This window comes from Pleurodeles waltl, chromosome 2_2 (genome assembly GCF_031143425.1).
Source record: "Pleurodeles waltl isolate 20211129_DDA chromosome 2_2, aPleWal1.hap1.20221129, whole genome shotgun sequence".
NCBI lineage: Eukaryota > Metazoa > Chordata > Amphibia > Caudata > Salamandridae > Pleurodeles > Pleurodeles waltl.
Window position 1 is genome coordinate 1,171,820,260 of NC_090439.1, and position 19,488 is coordinate 1,171,839,747.

At 49.0% G+C, this 19,488-nt stretch overlaps 1 protein-coding gene across 1 annotated transcript; it reads left to right on the forward strand.

Annotated features, from left to right (window-relative positions):
- The first annotated feature begins 8,334 nt into the window (after positions 1 to 8,334).
- Positions 8,335 to 17,163, forward strand: LOC138279045 (serine-rich adhesin for platelets-like). The gene has a single exon (XM_069219369.1). The coding sequence runs from the start codon at positions 8,335 to 8,337 to the stop codon at positions 17,161 to 17,163; it is 8,829 nt and encodes a 2,942-aa protein (XP_069075470.1).
- Positions 17,164 to 19,488: the final 2,325 nt, after the last annotated feature.

A 19,488-nucleotide genomic window follows, 5' to 3' on the forward strand; every position in this document is an offset into this window, starting at 1 on the left:
AATGCAGTCTGGCGTGGGGAGGCAAGGACTTACCTCCACCAAACTTGGACTGAAGAGTCACTGGACTGTGTGGAGTCACTTGGACAGAGTTGCTGGATTCAAGGGACCTCGCTCGTCGTGCTGAGAGGAGACCCAGGGTACCGGTGATGCAGCTCTTTGGTGCCTGCGGTTGCAGGGGGACGATTCCGTCGACCCACGGGAGATTTCTTCGGAGCTTCTAGTGCAGAGAGGAGGCAGACTACCCCCACAGCATGCACCACCAGGAAAACAGTCGAGAAGGCGGCAGGATCAGCGTTACAGAGTTGCAGTAGTCGTCTTTGCTACTTTGTTGCAGTTTTGCAGGCTTCCAGCGCGGTCAGCAGTCGATTCCTTGGCAGAAGGTGAAGAGAGAGATGCAGAGGAACTCGGATGAGCTCTTGCATTCGTTATCTAAGGAATCCCAAAAGACAGAGACCCTAAATAGCCAGAAAAGAGGGTTTGGCTACCTAGGAGAGAGGATAGGCTAGCAACACCTGAAGGAGCCTATCAGAAGGAGTCTCTGACGTCACCTGCTGGCACTGGCCACTCAGAGCAGTCCAGTGTGCCAGCAGCACCTCTGTTTCCAAGATGGCAGAGGTCTGGAGCACACTGAAGGAGCTCTGGGCATCTCCCAGGGAAGGTGCAGGTCAGGGGAGTGGTCACTCCCCTTTCCTTTGTCCAGTTTCGCGCCAGAGCAGGGGCTAAGGGGTCCCTGAACCGGTGTAGACTGGCTTATGCAGAATTGGGCACATCTGTGCCCAACAAAGCATTTCCAGAGGCTGGGGGAGACTACTCCTCCCCTGCCTTCACACCATTTTCCAAAGGGAGAGGGTGTTACACCCTCTCTCAGAGGAAGTTCTTTGTTCTGCCATCCTGGGCCAGGCCTGGCTGGACCCCAGGAGGGCAGATGCCTGTCTGAGGGGTTGGCAGCAGCAGCAGCTGCAGTGAAACCCCAGGAAGGGCAGTTTGGCAGTACCAGGGTCTGTGCTACAGACCACTGGGATCATGGAATTGTACCCACAATGCCAGGATGGCATAGAGGGGGCAATTCCATGATCATAGACATGTTACATGGCCATATTCGGAGTTACCATGGTGAAGCTACATATAGGTAGTGACCTATATGTAGTGCACGCGTGTAATGGTGTCCCCGCACTCACAAAGTTCAGGGAATTGGCTCTGAACAATGTGGGGGCACCTTGGCTAGTGCCAGGGTGCCCTCACACTAAGTAACTTTGCACCTAACCTTTACCAGGTAAAGGTTAGACATATAGGTGACTTATAAGTTACTTAAGTGCAGTGTAAAATGGCTGTGAAATAACGTGGACGTTATTTCACTCAGGCTGCAGTGGCAGGCCTGTGTAAGAATTGTCAGAGCTCCCTATGGGTGGCAAAAGAAATGCTGCAGCCCATTGGGATCTCCTGGAACCCCAATACCCTGGGTACCTCAGTACCATATACTAGGGAATTATAAGGGTGTTCCAGTAAGCCAATGTAAATTGGTAAAATTGGTCACTAGCCTGTTAGTGACAATTTGAAAGTAATGAGAGAGCATAACCACTGAGGTTCTGGTTAGCAGGGCCTCAGTGAGACAGTTAGGCACCACACAGGGAACATATACATGCACACCTATGAGCACTGGGGCCCTGTGTGACAGGGTCCCAGTGACACATACATATAGGCCACAAACCTATGAGCACTGGGGTCCTGACTAGCAGGATCCCAGTGACACATAACAACCATACTGAAAACATGGTGTTTTCACTATGAGCACTGAGGCCTGGCTATCAGGATCCCAGTGAGACAGTGAAAACAGTGACAAACACCCTGACATACACTCACAAACAGGCCAAAAGTGGGGGTAACAAGGCTAGAAAGAGGCTACCTTCTCACACAACTCCCCCCCAAACGAAGGACAATAAGGCTAACCTTGGCCAGTTGAGACTTTATTGTCTAAGTGGTGATAAGTAGAGAGTAGCTCTGCAATAGACTGGTTACTCCCTTTATCATCCACTAGCAGGGGCTAAGGGGTCCCTGAACCGGTGTAGACTGGCTTATGCAGAAATGGGCACCATGTGTGCCCATGAAAGCATTTCCAGAGGCTGGGGGAGGCTACTCCTCCCCTGCCTTCACACCATTTTCCAAAGGGAGAGGGTGTAACACCCTCTCTCTGAGGAAGTCCTTTGTTCTGCCATCCTGGGCCAAGCCTGGCTGGACCCCAGGAGGGCAGAAACCTGTCTGAGGGGTTGGCAGCAGCAGCAGCTGCAGTGAAACCCCTGAAAAGGCAGTTTGGCAGTACCCGGGTCTGTGCTACAGACCCAGGGGATCATGGGATTGTGCCAACTATGCCAGGATGGCATAGAGGGGGCAATTCCATGATCATAGACATGTTACATGGCCATATTCGGAGTTACCATTGTGAAGCTACACATAGGTATTGACCTATGTGTAGTGCACGCGTGTAACGGTGTCCCCGCACTCACAAAGTCTGGGTAATTTGCCCTGAACAATGTGGGGGCACCTTGGCTAGTGCCAGGGTGCCCACACACTAAGTAACTTAGCACCCAACCTTTACCAGGTAAAAGTTAGACATATAGGTGACTTTTGAGTTACTTAAGTGCAGTGTAAAATGACTGTGAAATAACGTGGACGTTATTTCACTCAGGCTGCAGTGGCAGGCCTGTGTAAGAATTGTCAGAGCTCCCTATGGGTGGCAAAAGAAATGCTGCAGCCCATAGGGATCTCCTGGAACCCCAATACCCTGGGTACCTTAGTACCATATACTAGTGAATTATAAGGGTGTTCCAGTAAGCCAATGTAAATTGGTGAAATTGGTCCCTAACAATTTGTACAGAGAGAGCATAACCACTGAGGTTCTGGTTAGCAGAGCCTCAGTGAGACAGTTAGGCATCACACAGGGAACACATACATATAGGCCATAAACTTATGAGCACTGGGGTCCTGGCTAGCAGGGTCCCAGTGACACATAACAAACATACTGAAAACATAGGGTTTTCACTATGAGCACTGGGCCCTGGCTAGCAGGATCCCAGTGAGACAGTGAAAACACCCTGACATACACTCACAAACAGGCCAAAAGTGGGGGTAACAAGGCTAGAAAGAGGCTACTTTCTCACAACATACAACTAAAAAAACATATATACAGTGAAATATGGGGGTAACATGCAAGGCAAGATGGTACTTTCCTACACTCAGTGCCTACATTCTGAAACTGTGTCATCTTAATATGCAGTCCTATTATTTTAGTAGGAACAATATTACAATTCTGCTTTGCAGGATGTCTTTACCTTTATCCCAAAAATCAGGAAATGTATTTAAAATTAAGAAAGGCGTTGGGACACTCGTACAGTTGTCCGAAAAATTTAAAAATCCCAGACAGCACTTTGCCACATGTGTGCCTGGGTATCCCACTGTGGTGGGCGCCTTGTACCCTATATCAGCTACAATGAATGGTGTGGAAATTAATTCAATGTATACTATACTTAAACTCCCATATCCATGAAAGAAATCAGAGCTCCCTTTCCACTGTAGAATAGATCCATTCGCTTAAGTGAGAGAGATGATAGCAGTGACATAACATCCCTCAATGTTACATACCTTCCAGTGAAGTTACTTCATGTAACGCGCACTGGCTGCACGAAATAGCCCTCCCACTATTTTTAGGGAGAGTGCTCCACATGCAGGGCACAAGTCGGGGTACACTCGGGTAGGCATTTTCCACCCACAATTTTTACTAGGTAGATGCCATCCACCCTGTCAAGAAGCTGGGCCCGCTGAAATATGCAGAACTTGCCCCAGTGTAACTTTCAGCCACCAGGACATATTCAGCAGTGCCTGCACGTTGTCTGCTTTCCATTCCCAGCAGCGTTATATTTCACCTCCACCTGGGCCAAAGATAAAAGCTGAAATTAAGGGGCCTTCAAGCCTCCTTTTGTTCCAATATGATTCTGGCTGGATGTGGTCTGGAGCCTCACAATTAGATGAAAATGCATTTAAGTGAAAACAAAGGCACACAGCTAGGTGTCACTTCACAGGTACTTAAGAGAACAATGCTTTTGACTTTTTTCAGTCTCTGTGGATAAGAGATATGCATGCACTGTAAGAATGTCAGGTGTGTTGGTCTGTGCCACTTTTAGACAAATATCACTGTTTTATTTTTTTTATAGTGCTCCTCCTCCCAATGCAGGATGTCAGAGCACTTTATGGAACATACACATTATACATTGACAATAAATTATGCAAGTGTGTAAATAAATGTACAAGATGTGAAACATAAGACAGTGAAGGTTGTAAAGTGTAGGAGTCACACGTGTCTGCTGTCACTTCCTGTGAGGCTACGTGTGATGTCACGTGCCGTGATGTCACATGCCATGATGTCCCTTGCATGTCACATGCCATGATGTCCCTTGCATACTGCTTAAGTTGGTTAGTCCCCTCACTTCTTTTTTTAGGACTTGTACCCGGCCCTCATGTAAGTATTGTAGTGAATAATGTTCGGGGACATTCGGTGACTCTGACTAACTTAATGTAGTGAGCCATCTGGACTCACTGTGGAAACAGTGATGCAAGCACACACCATATCGGCTTGGTGTTGCCGAGGTGATATGATAAAGGGGGGGGTGACCCACATAATGATCAGTCCCAAAGTGTACAAGTATATGTGGTGTCATGTAATTGCACTCTTTGAGCATCTCGTTAGCTGAGATCTAGGACCATTGCGCTTATCTTCCATGCACAGCACACGGGTGATTAGGATGGAGGCCTTCATAGCTGCCAGGGCTGCCAATCCATGCTCACACATCCATCAGAACTGCTGGTGAGCCGTGGTGCAGCCCTGCCACATGGGCAACCACACCCACTTCTCCTGGTCACCAAGGATCGCAAATGAAGAACATCACCTGGCAGACACCTGCTCCTGACAGTGGGAGGTAGCACTGTGTGGTGGTGGAGCGCCACCTAGCAACCGTCGAGCGGTACCGAGCCCCTCTTCTGCCTCTAGATCACGTGGAGATCGGAGGCTCGGAGAAACAGGCCTGTTGGCAGAACTGCAGGAGGGACTCTTGGGGGCCAGAAAAAGTGAGAGGAGCGACACATGCAAGGTACTGGGCACATGCAGCACATGCAGCACATGCAGCACATGCAGCACATGCACACAGCATCAAAAGGAGAGTAGATCCCAGTAGCAGACAGGCGCTGAACATTGAGGAAACTACCCAGGGATGACAGTAAGGACACTCGATAGACTTAAAAAAAAAAATATGAGAAAGACACAAAAGCAAATAATACTGAGTAAAAGTAAATATGGAATAAGAAGGGCTTAAGACATCCAAGGGGCAGTCCCGAGCCCAGTTGCGGCAGCCACACCAATGCACTCAGCCATTGGTGCCCTTGCATCGTTTGGTGAACTAGTCGTCCCAGCCACTGCTCCTCCCTGAAGGAAAGTCTGGGGGGGAGGTTGGAAAATTGCTTCAGAGCCACAAGGGAGGACGACAGTGAGGTTAAACGGCCCCTACTACTACATTTTTGGGGAGACGAAATATACAAACTGTTTCAGCACCTCCCAGATATGGGGTTTGTCAATTACTATGATGCTGCAATACTAGCCTTGAATGGACACGTTGACCCCCCAACTAAATCCCGATTTTAAACATTTCAAACTCCGCCTAGAAAGGCAGAGGGAGGGAAATCGATGGACAATTTTTATTTGCACCTACTGGCCCTTGGAAGCACCTGCACCAACAATGACCAACCGAAGGAGTTCCGGGCACAACTAATACAGGGGTACAGGTCAGCAAACCTGATGAGACTCATCATAAGACAACTAGTGATAAAGCTGGAAGACCTGATGATACTGGGGCACACATATGACCTCTCCAGCGCAAGAACAAAAGAGATGGAAATGGCACTCAGTGGATCAGGGGCGGGAGCACCCTGAAATCATCAGTCATAAAGTGGGAGGTGGTGCACACGGTCCACAGCAGTAAATGTGGTAGATCCAGTACAAAGTTTGTGCTTAGTTAGATATTAGCTGTAGATTTTCACAAGAGTTGGTACAGATAGTGATGTACATCTCTAGACATTTGTTTCTGGATTTTATCCTTCATCAGTAGAGATCAAAATATGTCTAGTGATTTACAGAACTGTCTGCACTGTGCACCTGTGCACCAGTGGGAGGTAGTGAGACCTGAGAGGACAGTGGCAGCATTGTCAGCAACCCCTGATGAAATTTGTTTTTTTATCTCGACTGATAATGGATAAAATCCAGAAACACATGTCTAGAGATGTACAGCACATCTGCACCATCTGTGGTGAAAAACTACAGCTAAAAGTCAAGTAAGCTCAAACTTTGTACTGCATTTACCACAATGCAAAGGGCAACCCGTGCTGTGATGTTGTTCTGCTTTACTTCAAACTGAGAGGAAACAGTGCCAAGGAATGCAGCTTTCTTATTTTTATAAAATTGAACATGAGCATTTAACCTGAATGCAATAAAACCAGTGTAAATGCCAAAATAGTCACAGCAGTTAAGCAATAACAGATGGCAACAATGGATATATGCAGTGAATAACCAAGCTAGATAATTAAGAATAAAAATGCAACACCATAGGGGTTGACTACATCATCATCCTTGCCAACTCAAGCTGGAGAATCCTGAGCGGCTGAGACAGGAGAATTCTCCCCAACTGGATCTGATCTGATTGGGCAGTGTGTCAACTCCCAAAATGAGCTCCTCTATGTCAGTGCTCAGTTCTCCTCGCTTTATATACCTTAAATGAACTCAAGAGGAAGATTCTAGCAACTGACCCCTCCCTTCACTTCAAATGCTGGCTGGACTTGGTCTGTGCCAAAAACACAACAAAGTACTGGCCAGGCCCCAATGCCCATTCCTGAGACAGAACTGTACCTTTCTCTGCTGTAAACGTTCGCATCCTGGTACACTCTTATCACCTCCTCGTCCCCTGAAAAAACTATCTTGATCTCCAGAGTAAGGTAGCCATGTTTATGAGCTTTCTGAAGATAGGGATAGTTTCCATGTAATTCGCCTTCTGCTCTCGCCAGAGCTAGGACGCCTTTTCTGTAGCTCAAGCACTGAGGAGCTTGCGGAGAACATAAACAGACTACACACGAAGATTCCCAGCTACCTGTATTTGGCCAGAGTCAAAACCCAGAATGAGGCACAAAACGTCTTTCCAGATTGTCGAGAGGGCTACAGTAATATCAGACATGTCCACAGGGTGCCTGTCATGGGCACAGGAGGATGGGTCACTGACATATTCTCAGGCTAACAATTGATCATATGAACTAGTTTCACTGATATCCACTCTATAAACATTTATCTTCTGTCATTGTCCTGATAACATGACACGGACACACCCCTTCTGCACACATCCTGGACACACCTGAGAGTGGTGAATGTTACTACTTATTGCTTATTACACACATACCCGTACATAGTTACAGGTCATTACAGGTAATTCCCAAGCATTACAAGAGTGTGCCTATGCAGTGCACAGGGCGGTGGGTGATTTATTTACAGATCTGCCCCCCCTACGATGACACATGCCTGGTCAGGGGTGATGCATGTTTCAGCCTCTGCCATGGATTGCCACGTCTCGAGCTGAGTTGGGATCAGGTTGAAATCTGATTACAGGAAACAAGACTAACGTGTGTACAAAGGCTCAGTGAGACATTAATTTAGAATACTAGCTTTTTTGTGGTGGGCGCAGGTTGTGGAAACAAGGCAATTACTGCCCCCTGACCTTACCCTGCAGGGGCCTCCTGGGCTCTGTGACGCCAGGGGTGAAATAGAAATTAGCCTCGTTTTATGCTTTTTGTTTGTCCCCCTACCTCGGGGTCATTTATTAGCCGAACAGTGCCCGGGGGCGAAGATGCCCCCAATTACCCCTTCATGCCGAGCGTTTTAAAGACAGATGGCTGTAGCTATGTGTGCACTGTGCAGAAGAGGGGTGCACTGAGGGAACCCTTGCATCAGTTGGCCCCGAGGCGGCGTGTCATTTACAGTTAGGGGCGAGATCTCACTCAGGAGGGCTTGAGTGTCTTATTGGCGTCAAAGCCTGTCGGCCGCGGCGTCAGGCAAGAAACGCAGCCGCTGCGCAAAGCTGCAACAAGTGTTTATGACATCACGGGTGATAGTCACAATGGGCGCGGAGTAAATACCCAGCACGTCAGTCTTTGCAGACATCCTCTCCCTCCTGCCCTCCCTTGCCCATCTCCCGCACATGGCCAGGCAGCAGCGCCCAGTCCGAAGGAAGCCCGCCTCTGACGCCCCCCAACATGAGCTCCTCAGATAGACAGGATCCTCCATTAGCTAATATCAACCAGTTCTCCCCTATGCGGCCCTCGGACATTCACGACGCCTCTAGGCCGCCCGCCCCAGAGAAGGGCACCCGCCTTCGGCCTGCAGAGAATGTGGCACCGTGCCCCCTGCCAACTGATGCCCACACCCCTGCCCCCCCTGCTCCTTCTCCCAGCGCCTCTCCCTCTGTTCCTTCCTCCAACCCCACTCCCTCCTTCCCTTTTGTCCCCGACAGCACCTCTCGCCCTCGCTGTTCTTGCAGGGACGTCCCCCCCAGCCCATCCTTTGTGAAGCGCTTTGAAGAAGTACTACGGAGATTCGAGGAGCTGTATCCTGGGGAGAAACTCGACGACGCCACCACCTCGGATCAATGTAAAACTTTTTGTATCCGGTGCGCCTTGGAGCGTGCGAAAAATAACACTAGTTTACCGACCCCCCAAGTTCCCTCGGAGAATACTAACCCCCCGAAAAATACCAACAACCCTGTGTCAGTCTCCGAGACTGCTGCCACCTGTGGTGTCAGCCCAGTAGAAGGTGCTCTAACTGTGCCATCCCCGGAGAAGAAATCGGACAGTGTGCCAACCTCCCCAACACCTTTAGAAGAGCCCAAACCTACTCAACCCTTAGTCAAGGATGACCCCTCTACCCTTCCCTCCAGGGAATCTGACCCCAGAATAGACATCAACCTCACCCCTGTTAAACCTGATCCGCCACCCCTTCCACATGCAGCTTGTCCCCATTCAGAGAGTACCAACCGTTTGCCCACCTCCAACAAAACTATGTCCCCCCTTCCTCCTTCCATCTTTGACAACCCCGCTTCCTCCCTGCCTCCTTCCATCTTCTACAACCCTGCTTCCTCCCTTCCCCCTTCCATCCCTGACAACCGTGCTGTCTCCCCTCTTCCTCCCATCCCTGCAAACCCCCCTCCCTCTCTTCGTTCGTCAATTTCGAACAACGCTACTCCCTTACTTACTTATCGCAAGAATAACACCCGTGGTCCATCCTTTGCAGAACATCTTGAATGTTTGTTGAAGAAACTCTACTCTGTGTCTACTCGTCCTGGGGAGAAAGACTCAGACACCACTTTCCCGCCAGGCAATGCCAATCCATCTCCTGTGCAGTCTGCGGCTTCTTCCCGTTTAGACAGTACCACCTGTTTGCCCAAGTCTGACAACACCGCACCCTCTCTCCATGCTTCCATCCCTGGCAGCACCGCTCCTATTCGTGCTTCCATTTCCACCAGCACCATCCCTTCCCTTAGTTCTTCCATTCCTGGCACAACTCCCTCTCTTCCTTCTTCCATCCCTAGCAGCACCCACTCTATTTGTTCTTGCAAGGACATCACCCGTGCTCAATCCTTTGAGGAACATCTTGACGTTTCAATAAAGAGACCCAGTACCATGCATCCTCGTTCTGAGGTAAAAGGCGTACACTCTTCCACCTCGGATTCATCAGAAAAGAGCTTCTTCTGGCCTAGCCCTAGATTACCGACCCCCCAGGTTTGCCCTCATCGTGATGATACTAGCTCGTCTCCAGGGTTAACCTCTCCCGAGACTATTCACCCGGAAGATACCAACACTTCTGGGCCTCTGTCAGACCTCCCTCCTCCCTTGGAAGATAATACCTCCTCGGTATGCCTTATCCTCCCTTCTGGCAAAGTTGATACATCTTCGGCTCCTGCCTTAGACATCAGCGGTCCACCTAATGCTTCACTGGAAACAGCCTCTAGGGTACCACTATTTGACCTGTACTCTTATCTCGCAATGGATCCCTCATTCTTTGCTATCGCCTCATCTGATTTAAGTGGTGCCACCTGCTCTGTCACCCATTTAGTGGATGGCACCCCTTCTCTTCCAGCATCTCTGGATACTGATGGTACTCCTTCTGCCTCTTTGAAACCCCTTATGTTGGAAAAAAGCACTTCAACACCCCTATTTGACCTGTACCCTCCCCTGGCAGTGGATCCCTCATTCTTTCCTATTGTCTCCTCTGATTCAAGCGTTGCCACCTGCTCAGTCCCCCCTTTAGTGGACGGCAGTCCTTCTCTTCCAGCATCTCTGGATACTGATGGTACTCCTTCCTCTTTGAAACCCCATATGTTGCAAAAAAGCACATCAACACACCTGCTTGACCTGTACTCATCTATGGCAGTGGATCCCTCATTCTTTCCTATCGCTTCATCAGATTCAAGCATTGCCACCTGCACAGTCCCCCCTTTAGTGGACGGCACATCTTCTCTTCCAGCATCTCTGGATACTGATGGTACTCCTTCTGCCTCTTTGAAACCCTATATGTTGGAAAAAAGCACTTCAACACCCCTATTTGACCTGTACCCTCCCCTGGCAGTGGATCCCTCATTCTTTCCTATCGCCTCATCTGATTCAAGCAGTGCCAACTGCTCTGTCCCCCTTTTAGTGGACGGCACCCCTTCTCTTCCAGCATCTCTGGATACTGATGGTACTCCTTCTGCCTCTTTGAAACCCCATATGTTGGAAAAAATCACTTCAACACCCCTATTTGACCTTGACCTTTCCTTGGCAGTGGATCCCTCATTCTTTCCTATTGTCTCCTCTGATTCAAGCGTTGCCACCTGCTCAGTCCCCCCTTTAGTGGACGGCAGTCCTTCTCTTCCAGCATCTCTGGATACTGATGGCACTCCTTCTGCCTCTTTGAAACCCCATATGTTGCAAAAAAGCACTTCAGCACACCTGCTTGACCTGTACTCATCTCTGGCAGTGGATCCCTCATTCTTCCCTATCGCCTCCTCTGATTCAAGCGTTGCCACCTGCACAGTCCCCCCTTTAGTGGATGGCACATCTTCTCTTCCAGCATCTCTGGATACTGATGGTACTCCTTCTTCCTCTTTGAAACCCCATATGTTGGAAAAAAGCACATCGACATCCCTATTTGACCTGTACCCTTCCCTGGCAGTGGATCCCTCATTCTTTCCTATCGCCTCATCTGATTCAAGCAGTGCCACCTGCTCTGTCCCCCCTTTAGTGGACGGCACCCCTTCTCTTCCAGCATCTCTGGATACTGATGGTACTCCTTCTGCCTCTTTGAAACCCCATATGTTGGAAAAAAGCACTTCAACACACCTGCTTGACCTGTACTCATCTATGGCAGTGGATCCCTCATTCTTTCCTATCGCCTCATCTGATTCAAGCAGTGCCACCTGCTCAGTCCCCCTTTTAGTGGATGGCACCCCTTCTCTTCCAGCATCTCTGGATACTGATGGTACTCCTTCTGCCTCTTTGAAACCCCTTATGTTGGAAAAAAGCACTTCAACACCCCTATTTGACCTTGACCTTTCCTTGGCAGTGGATCCCTCATTCTTTCCTATTGTCTCCTCTGATTCAAGCGTTGCCACCTGCTCAGTCCCCCCTTTAGTGGACGGCAGTCCTTCTCTTCCAGCATCTCTGGATACTGATGGCACTCCTTCTGCCTCTTTGAAACCCCATATGTTGCAAAAAAGCACTTCAGCACACCTGCTTGACCTGTACTCATCTCTGGCAGTGGATCCCTCATTCTTCCCTATCACCTCCTCTGATTCAAGCGTTGCCACCTGCACAGTCCCCCCTTTAGTGGATGGCACATCTCCTCTTCCAGCATCTCTGGATACTGATGGTACTCCTTCTGCCTCTTTGAAACCCTATATGTTGGAAAAAAGCACTTCAACACCCCTATTTGACCTTGACCCTTCCTTGGCAGTGGATCCCTCATTCTTTCCTATTGTCTCCTCTGATTCAAGCGTTGCCACCTGCTCTGTCCCCCCTTTAGTGGACGGCACCCCTTCTCTTCCAGCATCTCTGGATACTGATGGCACTCCTTCTGCCTCTTTGAAACCCCATATGTTGCAAAAAAGCACTTCAGCACACCTGCTTGACCTGTACTCATCTCTGGCAGTGGATCCCTCATTCTTCCCTATCGCCTCCTCTGATTCAAGCAGTGCCACCTGCTCAGTCCCCCCTTTAGTGGACGGCACCCCTTCTCTTCCAGCATCTCTGGATACTGATGGTACTCCTTCTTCCTCTTTGAAACCCTATATGTTGGAAAAAAGCACATCGACATCCCTATTTGACCTGTACCCTCCCCTGGCAGTGGATCCCTCATTCTTCCCTATCACCTTATCTGATTCAAGCAGTGCCACCTGCTCAGTCCCCCCTTTAGTGGACGGCAGTCCTTCTCTTCCAGCATCTCTGGATACTGATGGTACTCCTTCTGCCTCTTTGAAACCCCATATGTTGCAAAAAAGCACTTCAACACACCTGCTTGACCTGTATTCATCTCTGGCAGTGGATCCCTCATTCTTTCCTATCACCTCCTCTGATTCAAGCAGTGCCACCTGCACAGTCCCCCCTTTAGTGGATGGCACATCTTCTCTTCCAGCATCTCTGGATACTGATGGTACTCCTTCTTCCTCTTTGAAACCCTATATGTTGGAAAAAAACACATTGACATCCCTATTTGACCTGTACACTTCCCTGGCAGTGGATCCCTCATTCTTTCCTATCGCCTCCTCTGATTCAAGCGTTGCCACCTGCTCTGTCCCCCCTTTAGTGGATGGCACATCTTCTCTTCCAGCATCTCTGGATACTGATGGTACTCCTTCTGCCTCTTTGAAACCCCATATGTTGGAAAAAAGCACTTCAACACACCTGCTTGACCTGTACTCATCTATGGCAGTGGATCCCTCACTCTTTCCTATCGCTTCATCAGATTCAAGGGGTGCCACCTGCTCTGTTCCTCCTTTAGTGGATGGCACCCCTACTCTCCCAGAATCTATGGATACTGATGTCCCACCTTCTGCCTCTTTGAAACCCAATGTGTTAGAAACTGGCTCTCTTTTTCACCCATCGGAGAATATCGACTCCTCTGAATACCGCCATATTTGTCCTTATCGTTTGAAATATCTACATGTCTGGCGCCCTCCTAGTGGAAGACCAGCTCCACTCCTTCACGAGTGGAGTACCTTCATCGTTGTTGTCCCTGTGTCAGATACTGACATACCTAATCTCTGGGTACCTGCCTCTTCAGTAACAGACAGGCTTGCTTCCCCATCAGATGCTTCTGTATGCTTCTTGACAATAACAGATTCTTCTGTCCCCCCCTTACTGGATGTTACCATCCCCGCTCCCCTTGGGGTTGATGGAAATCTCTTTGATCACCATCGAGGGATTTCCGATACCTTTTCCACACCTGTCCTAGATGCCAATGTTTCTCCGTGTACCACCTCATATATAGATCTTACTACACCAGCTCCTGCGGCAACATATATTTATTCTCATTCATCGAATATTATCGCCCTTGCACCGGTGCCATCAAGGACTACTACTCCCATCGTGGACAGCAGTGCCTCTGCTTCTCTCTTCAGGAAAGATGCCTCCTCTTCTCCCCCCTCAGTGTACACTGACTTTGCTCGCCCACCAGAAGCTAATACTCCCATAGTGGAGAGCAGTGCTTCCTCTTCTCCCCCCTCAGTGTACACTGACTTTGCTCGCCCACCAGAAGCTACTACTCCCATAGTGGAGAGCGGTGCCTCCTCTTCTCCCCCCTCAGTGTACACTGACTTTGCTCGCCCACCAGAAGCTACTACTCCCATAGTGGAGAGCGGTGCTTCCTCTTCTCCCCCCTCAGTGTACACTGACTTTTATTGCACACCAGAGGTTACTACTCCCATAGTGGAGAGCGGTGCCTCCTCTTCCCGCCTTTCAGTGGACACTGACTTTTATCGCACACCAGAGGTTACTACTCCCATAGTGGAGAGTGGTGCTTCCTCTGCTGTCTGTTCAGTGAACAGTGACTGTTCTCGCCCACCAGAAGCTACTACTCCCATAGTGGAGAGCGGTGCCTCCTCTTCTCCCCTTTCAGTGGACACTGACCGTACTCTTCTGTCTGGTTCCACCTTACAGGAAAGTGGCTTCTTATTGCCTCCCACAATGGATATGAACCCATCTGTTCCACCTCTAGAGAAAGTCCACTCCTGTGCAGCTCCCTCCATTGAATACAAAAATATGTGCTTCCCTCTGAAGAAATACCAACATCTATGGTCGACGCTAGAGGGAATACCAACCTCCCTGCTCAGTCAACGGATTGCTGATATGTCTTTGCCAGGGTGTAGTGACCATTCTGCTCCACCTTTCATGAGCCCTGACCTCCCTCCTCAGCTCTTGGGCAAAAGTGAGTCTGTTTTAGTTCCATCAGGGATACCTGACTACTCTTCCTCCACAACAGAGAAAGCCTACGTCTCGATATCACAGCAACATGACCTCCCTGTATTACTCTCAGAGGAAACCAGCTCACCTGTCTCTGGCACAGAGACCACCAAACCTTCTATTCCATGTCCAGAAACAATTGAGGTCTCTCTGTCCGGGCTAGATAAAGCTGAATTGTCCTCTTCCACCACAGAGAAAACCAACCACCCTCCTTTCTTCCCAGAGGAAACTAGTCGCAGTATCTCTGGTGAAGAGAAAACTGATTTCCCTGTCTCCACAGAAAAAATGGGCCCTTCTGCCCACCCTTCTGAGAATTCAGTCCTCTCCATGCCCACCTTAGAGAAAATGGATTCCCCTGCCTGCTTTTTAGAGACTGAGAAATGCGATGCATCTCCTTCCACCCCAGTGAAAGAAACTCTCTTTGTCAAAGTTGAGCTCGGTCTTTCTGCTACCGAGAAAATTGACCCTTCCATTTCCTCGCCTGTAAAAAGCGATTTCTCTCTTTCCTGTCCAGTTAAATCTAATCCCATTGTCATCTCCTCTGTGAAAACTGAGGTGTCAGTGGAAACCGGCATCCCAGTTGTCTCTCCAGAAAACAACAAATTTGCTGTTGAATTGCCAGTGGAAAGCGGTGCCCAGGATGTCTCTCCAGTAAAAACTGACCTCTTTGCCCCCTTTCTAATGGAGATTGATGTTCAGGACGTCTCTCCAGTGGCAACTGATGACCTAGTTGTTTCACCAGGGGGAAAAATGCTCTCTTTTGGCTCTGCATTGGAAAGTGATGCCCAGGACATCTCTCCAGTAAAAACTGACCTCTCTGACACCTCTCTACTGCTAAGTAACACCCAGGATGTCTCTCTGGTAAAAACCAACCTCTCTATCACTTCGCCAGTGAAAACTGACATCCAGGATGTCTTTCCAGTAAAATCCGACCTCTCTGTTGCCTCTCCCATGGCAACTGACGTCCCAGTTGTCTCTCCGGAAAAAAATAACATCTCTGTTGCCTTTGTAGAGGAATCTGACATTCACGACATCTTTCCAGTACAAAACGACCTCTCTGTCGTCCCTTCAGGGAAAAATGACATCCAGGCTGTCAATCAAGTAAAGCGCTCGGTCACATTTGACACTGATATTCTGACATTATCCTATGAAAGGGATTCTGAGGCTAGAGCTCCCTGCTGCTCTTCTTGCCACAGCCAATCTGTTGTCTCTTGCGGAAATGTTTCCCCCAGTGTTTCTTCCTTATGGGATGATGATGAGTCATGTGGAAGCTCCCAACTGAATTTAAACTCTTCGATATGCCCAAATTATGCTTGTACTTGTGCTGCCAGCCCCAGTGATCTTGTCCCCTCTGTCTTCATGCCAGGGAATACACCTCCCACTGCTTTTTCTTCCAGTTGTTCCTTCTCTCATGGTGTGAGTACCAATAATCTCACTTCTTTGTCTTCATCAAGGATAATTGAGCCCCTCGCTTATTCTTTACAGGGTGATGATGAGAATGTTTGTTTCCGGGGGAGCAGCTGTTCTGTCTGCCCCAATAATATAGACTCCTCAGTTTCTACTCATGGAAGTAAATCCACCTGCTCCTGGTCCTCATTTACGGAAGCTAAGCCCCTTGCTTACTCTCTCGAGGGTAATGATGAGGGTGTTTGCTTCGGGGGGACCAGCCATTCTGTCTGCCCCAAGAATGTTGCCACCTCAGTTTCTACCCATGGTAATAATGCCACCTGCTCCTGGTCCTCATTTACGAAAGCTAAGCCCCTTGCTTACTCTCTCGAGGGTAATGATGAGGGTGTTTGCTTCGGGGGGACCAGCTGTTCTGTCTTCCCCAAGAATGTTGCCACCTCAGTTTCTACCCCTGGTAATAATGCCACCTGCTCCTGGTCCTCATTTAGGAAAACTGAGCCACTTGCTTATTCTTTACAGAGTGATGATGAGAATGTTTGCTTCCGGGGGACCAACTGTTCTGTCTGCCCCAAGAATTGCGCCTCCTCAGTTTCTACCCATGGAAATAGCGATTTCTATTCTTCCCTACAGACTACTGATCTCCCTACTTTTTCCTCAAGAGATGCCTCACCCTATAGTATCTGCGACACAAAAGTTGCCCCTCCTGCCTCCCCCCCAGAGAGTACTGACCCATGGGCTAACTACTTAGATGATGTGAAAAATGTGAATTCCAGTTATAGGGGTACATTGTGTCCCAAGCATGCAGCCTCGTCTGCGTCTCACTTAGGGAGCACTGATCCTTGCTCACCGTCCCTAGAGATTAGGGATTTCTCCGCTTCCTCCTCCTCCGGGGATGTCTCACGTCATTGCACCTACAAGAGACACGTTTCTCCTTCTGCTTCTTGTGCTTCTTCCCTAGAACAAACTGCCCTCTTTTCTTCCTCTTCATTTGACAGCTGCTCCTGCACGCTACCCTTTAAAAATATCAGCTCGGCGTTTTCCTCCCCAGGAAAGTCATGTCCTTGTTCTCGGTGCACCAGTACTTCTGACCCTTATGCTCTCTCCACTGAGGAAACGTATACCTCTGAATTGTGCCCCATCAGAACCTACCTTTATTTATTCCGTAGCATGAAATATGACCCTTGACCTTGGCTTTACCCTGCCACGTTTGCCCAAGCGTTCTCTGCCACATCATTAATACACCTGTTTAGGAATTGCTGCCTGGCCATTTTTAGTACCAGCATGCCCCTATCTCATGTTGGACTTCCCTGTATCCGTTCATCTTTTGATTTTCTGTGTAGAATTAATTCTCCCTCACACCGAGGAATGATCTCTAGTTCTTTGCCTCGCTCATGGCGCTCAGTATGCTGCTCATGCTATCTTGGAAGAAGGCGCATAACAAGGCAGAAATGGTGAGTTATCTCCCTGGAAGAGTGATGGTCGCTGCATAGAAGGCCATGGGGAGGATGGGTACTATGCAGAACTCATAATGCAAAGCCTTGTTTACTTTTAACTATAGAAGCAATATATACATGGAGGTAATGGCAGGCACCTGAACCAACCAAGTATGTAGTTTTGTCAGAGCTTCTTTATACATTATTTTGCCACAGTGCAGATCCATAAAGCGACAACCTATGAAATATATCCCAATTTGGTCACTACAATATATTTAAAAAAGTTGTTAATTAAACATGTATAATTGAGGATGAGAGGGTCCCTCGTAGCCCATGGGTCCTGGTAACACTTAACCTGCTGCACCGTTGAGAGCTGAGCCTCGACAGAGAGCAGCAGCTCCTCCTCTTTGACACACAAAGTTATTGAATAACTACAGTGCACCAAATGTACGTCTTTGCGTCAAAATTTAGTAGCACGTTGCTGTAGGAATGTAGCCTCTTTCTAGCCTTGTTACCCCCACTTTTGGCCTGTTTGTGAGTATATGTCAGGGTGTTCTTACTGTCTCACTGGGATCCTGATAGCCAGGGCCCAGTGCTCATAGTGAAGACCCTATGTTGTCAGTGTGTTTGATATGTGTCACTGGGATCCTGCTAGCCAGGACCCCAGTGCTCATACGTTTGTGGCCTATATGTGTTCCCTGTGTGGGCCTAAATGTATCACTATGGCTCTGCTAACAAGACCCTCAGTGTTTATGCTCTCTCTGCTTTTAAAATTGTCACTGCAGGCTAGTGACAAATTTTACCAATTCTCATTGGCACACTGGAACACCCTTATAATTCCCTTGTATATGGCACCTAGGTACCCAGGGTATTGGGGTTCCAGGAGATCCCTTTGGGCTGCAGTATTTCTTTTGCCACCCATAGGGAGCTCAGACAATTCTTACACAGGACTGCCACTGCAGCCTGAGTGAAATAACGTCAACGTTATTTCACAGCCATTTTACACTGCACATAAGTAACTTATAAGTCACCTATATGTCTAACTCTCACTTGGTGAAGGTTAGGTGCCAAGTTACTTAGTGTGTGGGCACCCTGGCACTAGCCAAGGTGCCCCCACATTGTTCAGGGCAAATTCACCGAACTTTGTGAGTGCGGGGACACCATTACATGCGTGCACTACATATAGGTCAATACCTATCTGTAGCGTCACAATGGTAGCTCTGAACATGGCCATGTAACATGTCTAGGATCATGGAATTGTCACCCCAATACCATTCTGGTATTGGAGGGACAATTCCATGCATCCCCGGGTCTCTAGCACAGACCTGGGTACTGCCAAACTGCCTTTCCGGGGTCTCCACTGCAGCTGCTGCTGTTGCAAACCCCTCAGCCAGGGTTCTGTCCCCCTGGGGCCTGGGCAGCCTGGTCCCAGGAAGGCAGAACAAAGGATTTCCTCTGAGAGAGGGTGTTACACCCTCTCCCTTTGGAAATAGGTGTTAAGGGCTGGGGAGGAGTAGCCTCCCCCAGCCTCTGGAAATGCTTTGATGGGCACAGATGGTGCCCTCTCTGCATAAGCCAGTCTACACCGGTTCAGGGATCACCCAGCCCTGCTCTGGCACGAAACTGGACAAAGGAAAGGGGAGTGACCACTCCCCTGACCAGTACCTCCCAGGGGAGGTGCCGAGAGCTCCTCCAGTGTGTCCCAGACTTCTGCCATCTTGGATGCACAATAGGCAGCTTGAGTGGCCAGTGCCAGCAGGTGACGTCAGAGTCCGCTCCTGATAGGTGCTTACCTTTCTCAGTAGCCAATCCTCCTCTGTGGGCTACTTAGGGTCTCACCTCTGGACTACTCCTCAGATAACGAATGCAAGAGCTCACCAGAGTTTCTCTGTACTTCCCTTGTTGACTTCTGCCAAGGATCATCTGCTGACTGCTCCAGGACGCCTGCAAAACCACAACAGAGTAGCAAGAAGACTACCAGCAACATTGTAGCACCTCATCCTGCTGGCTTTCTCGACTCTTTTCTGGTGGTGCATGCTCTGAGGGCTGTCTGCCTTCACCCTGCACTGGGAGCCAA

Coding starts and splice junctions, on each gene's coding strand:
- LOC138279045 (XM_069219369.1), top strand. CDS start 8,335: ATGAGCTCCTCAGATAGACAGGATCCTCCATTAGCTAATATCAACCAG.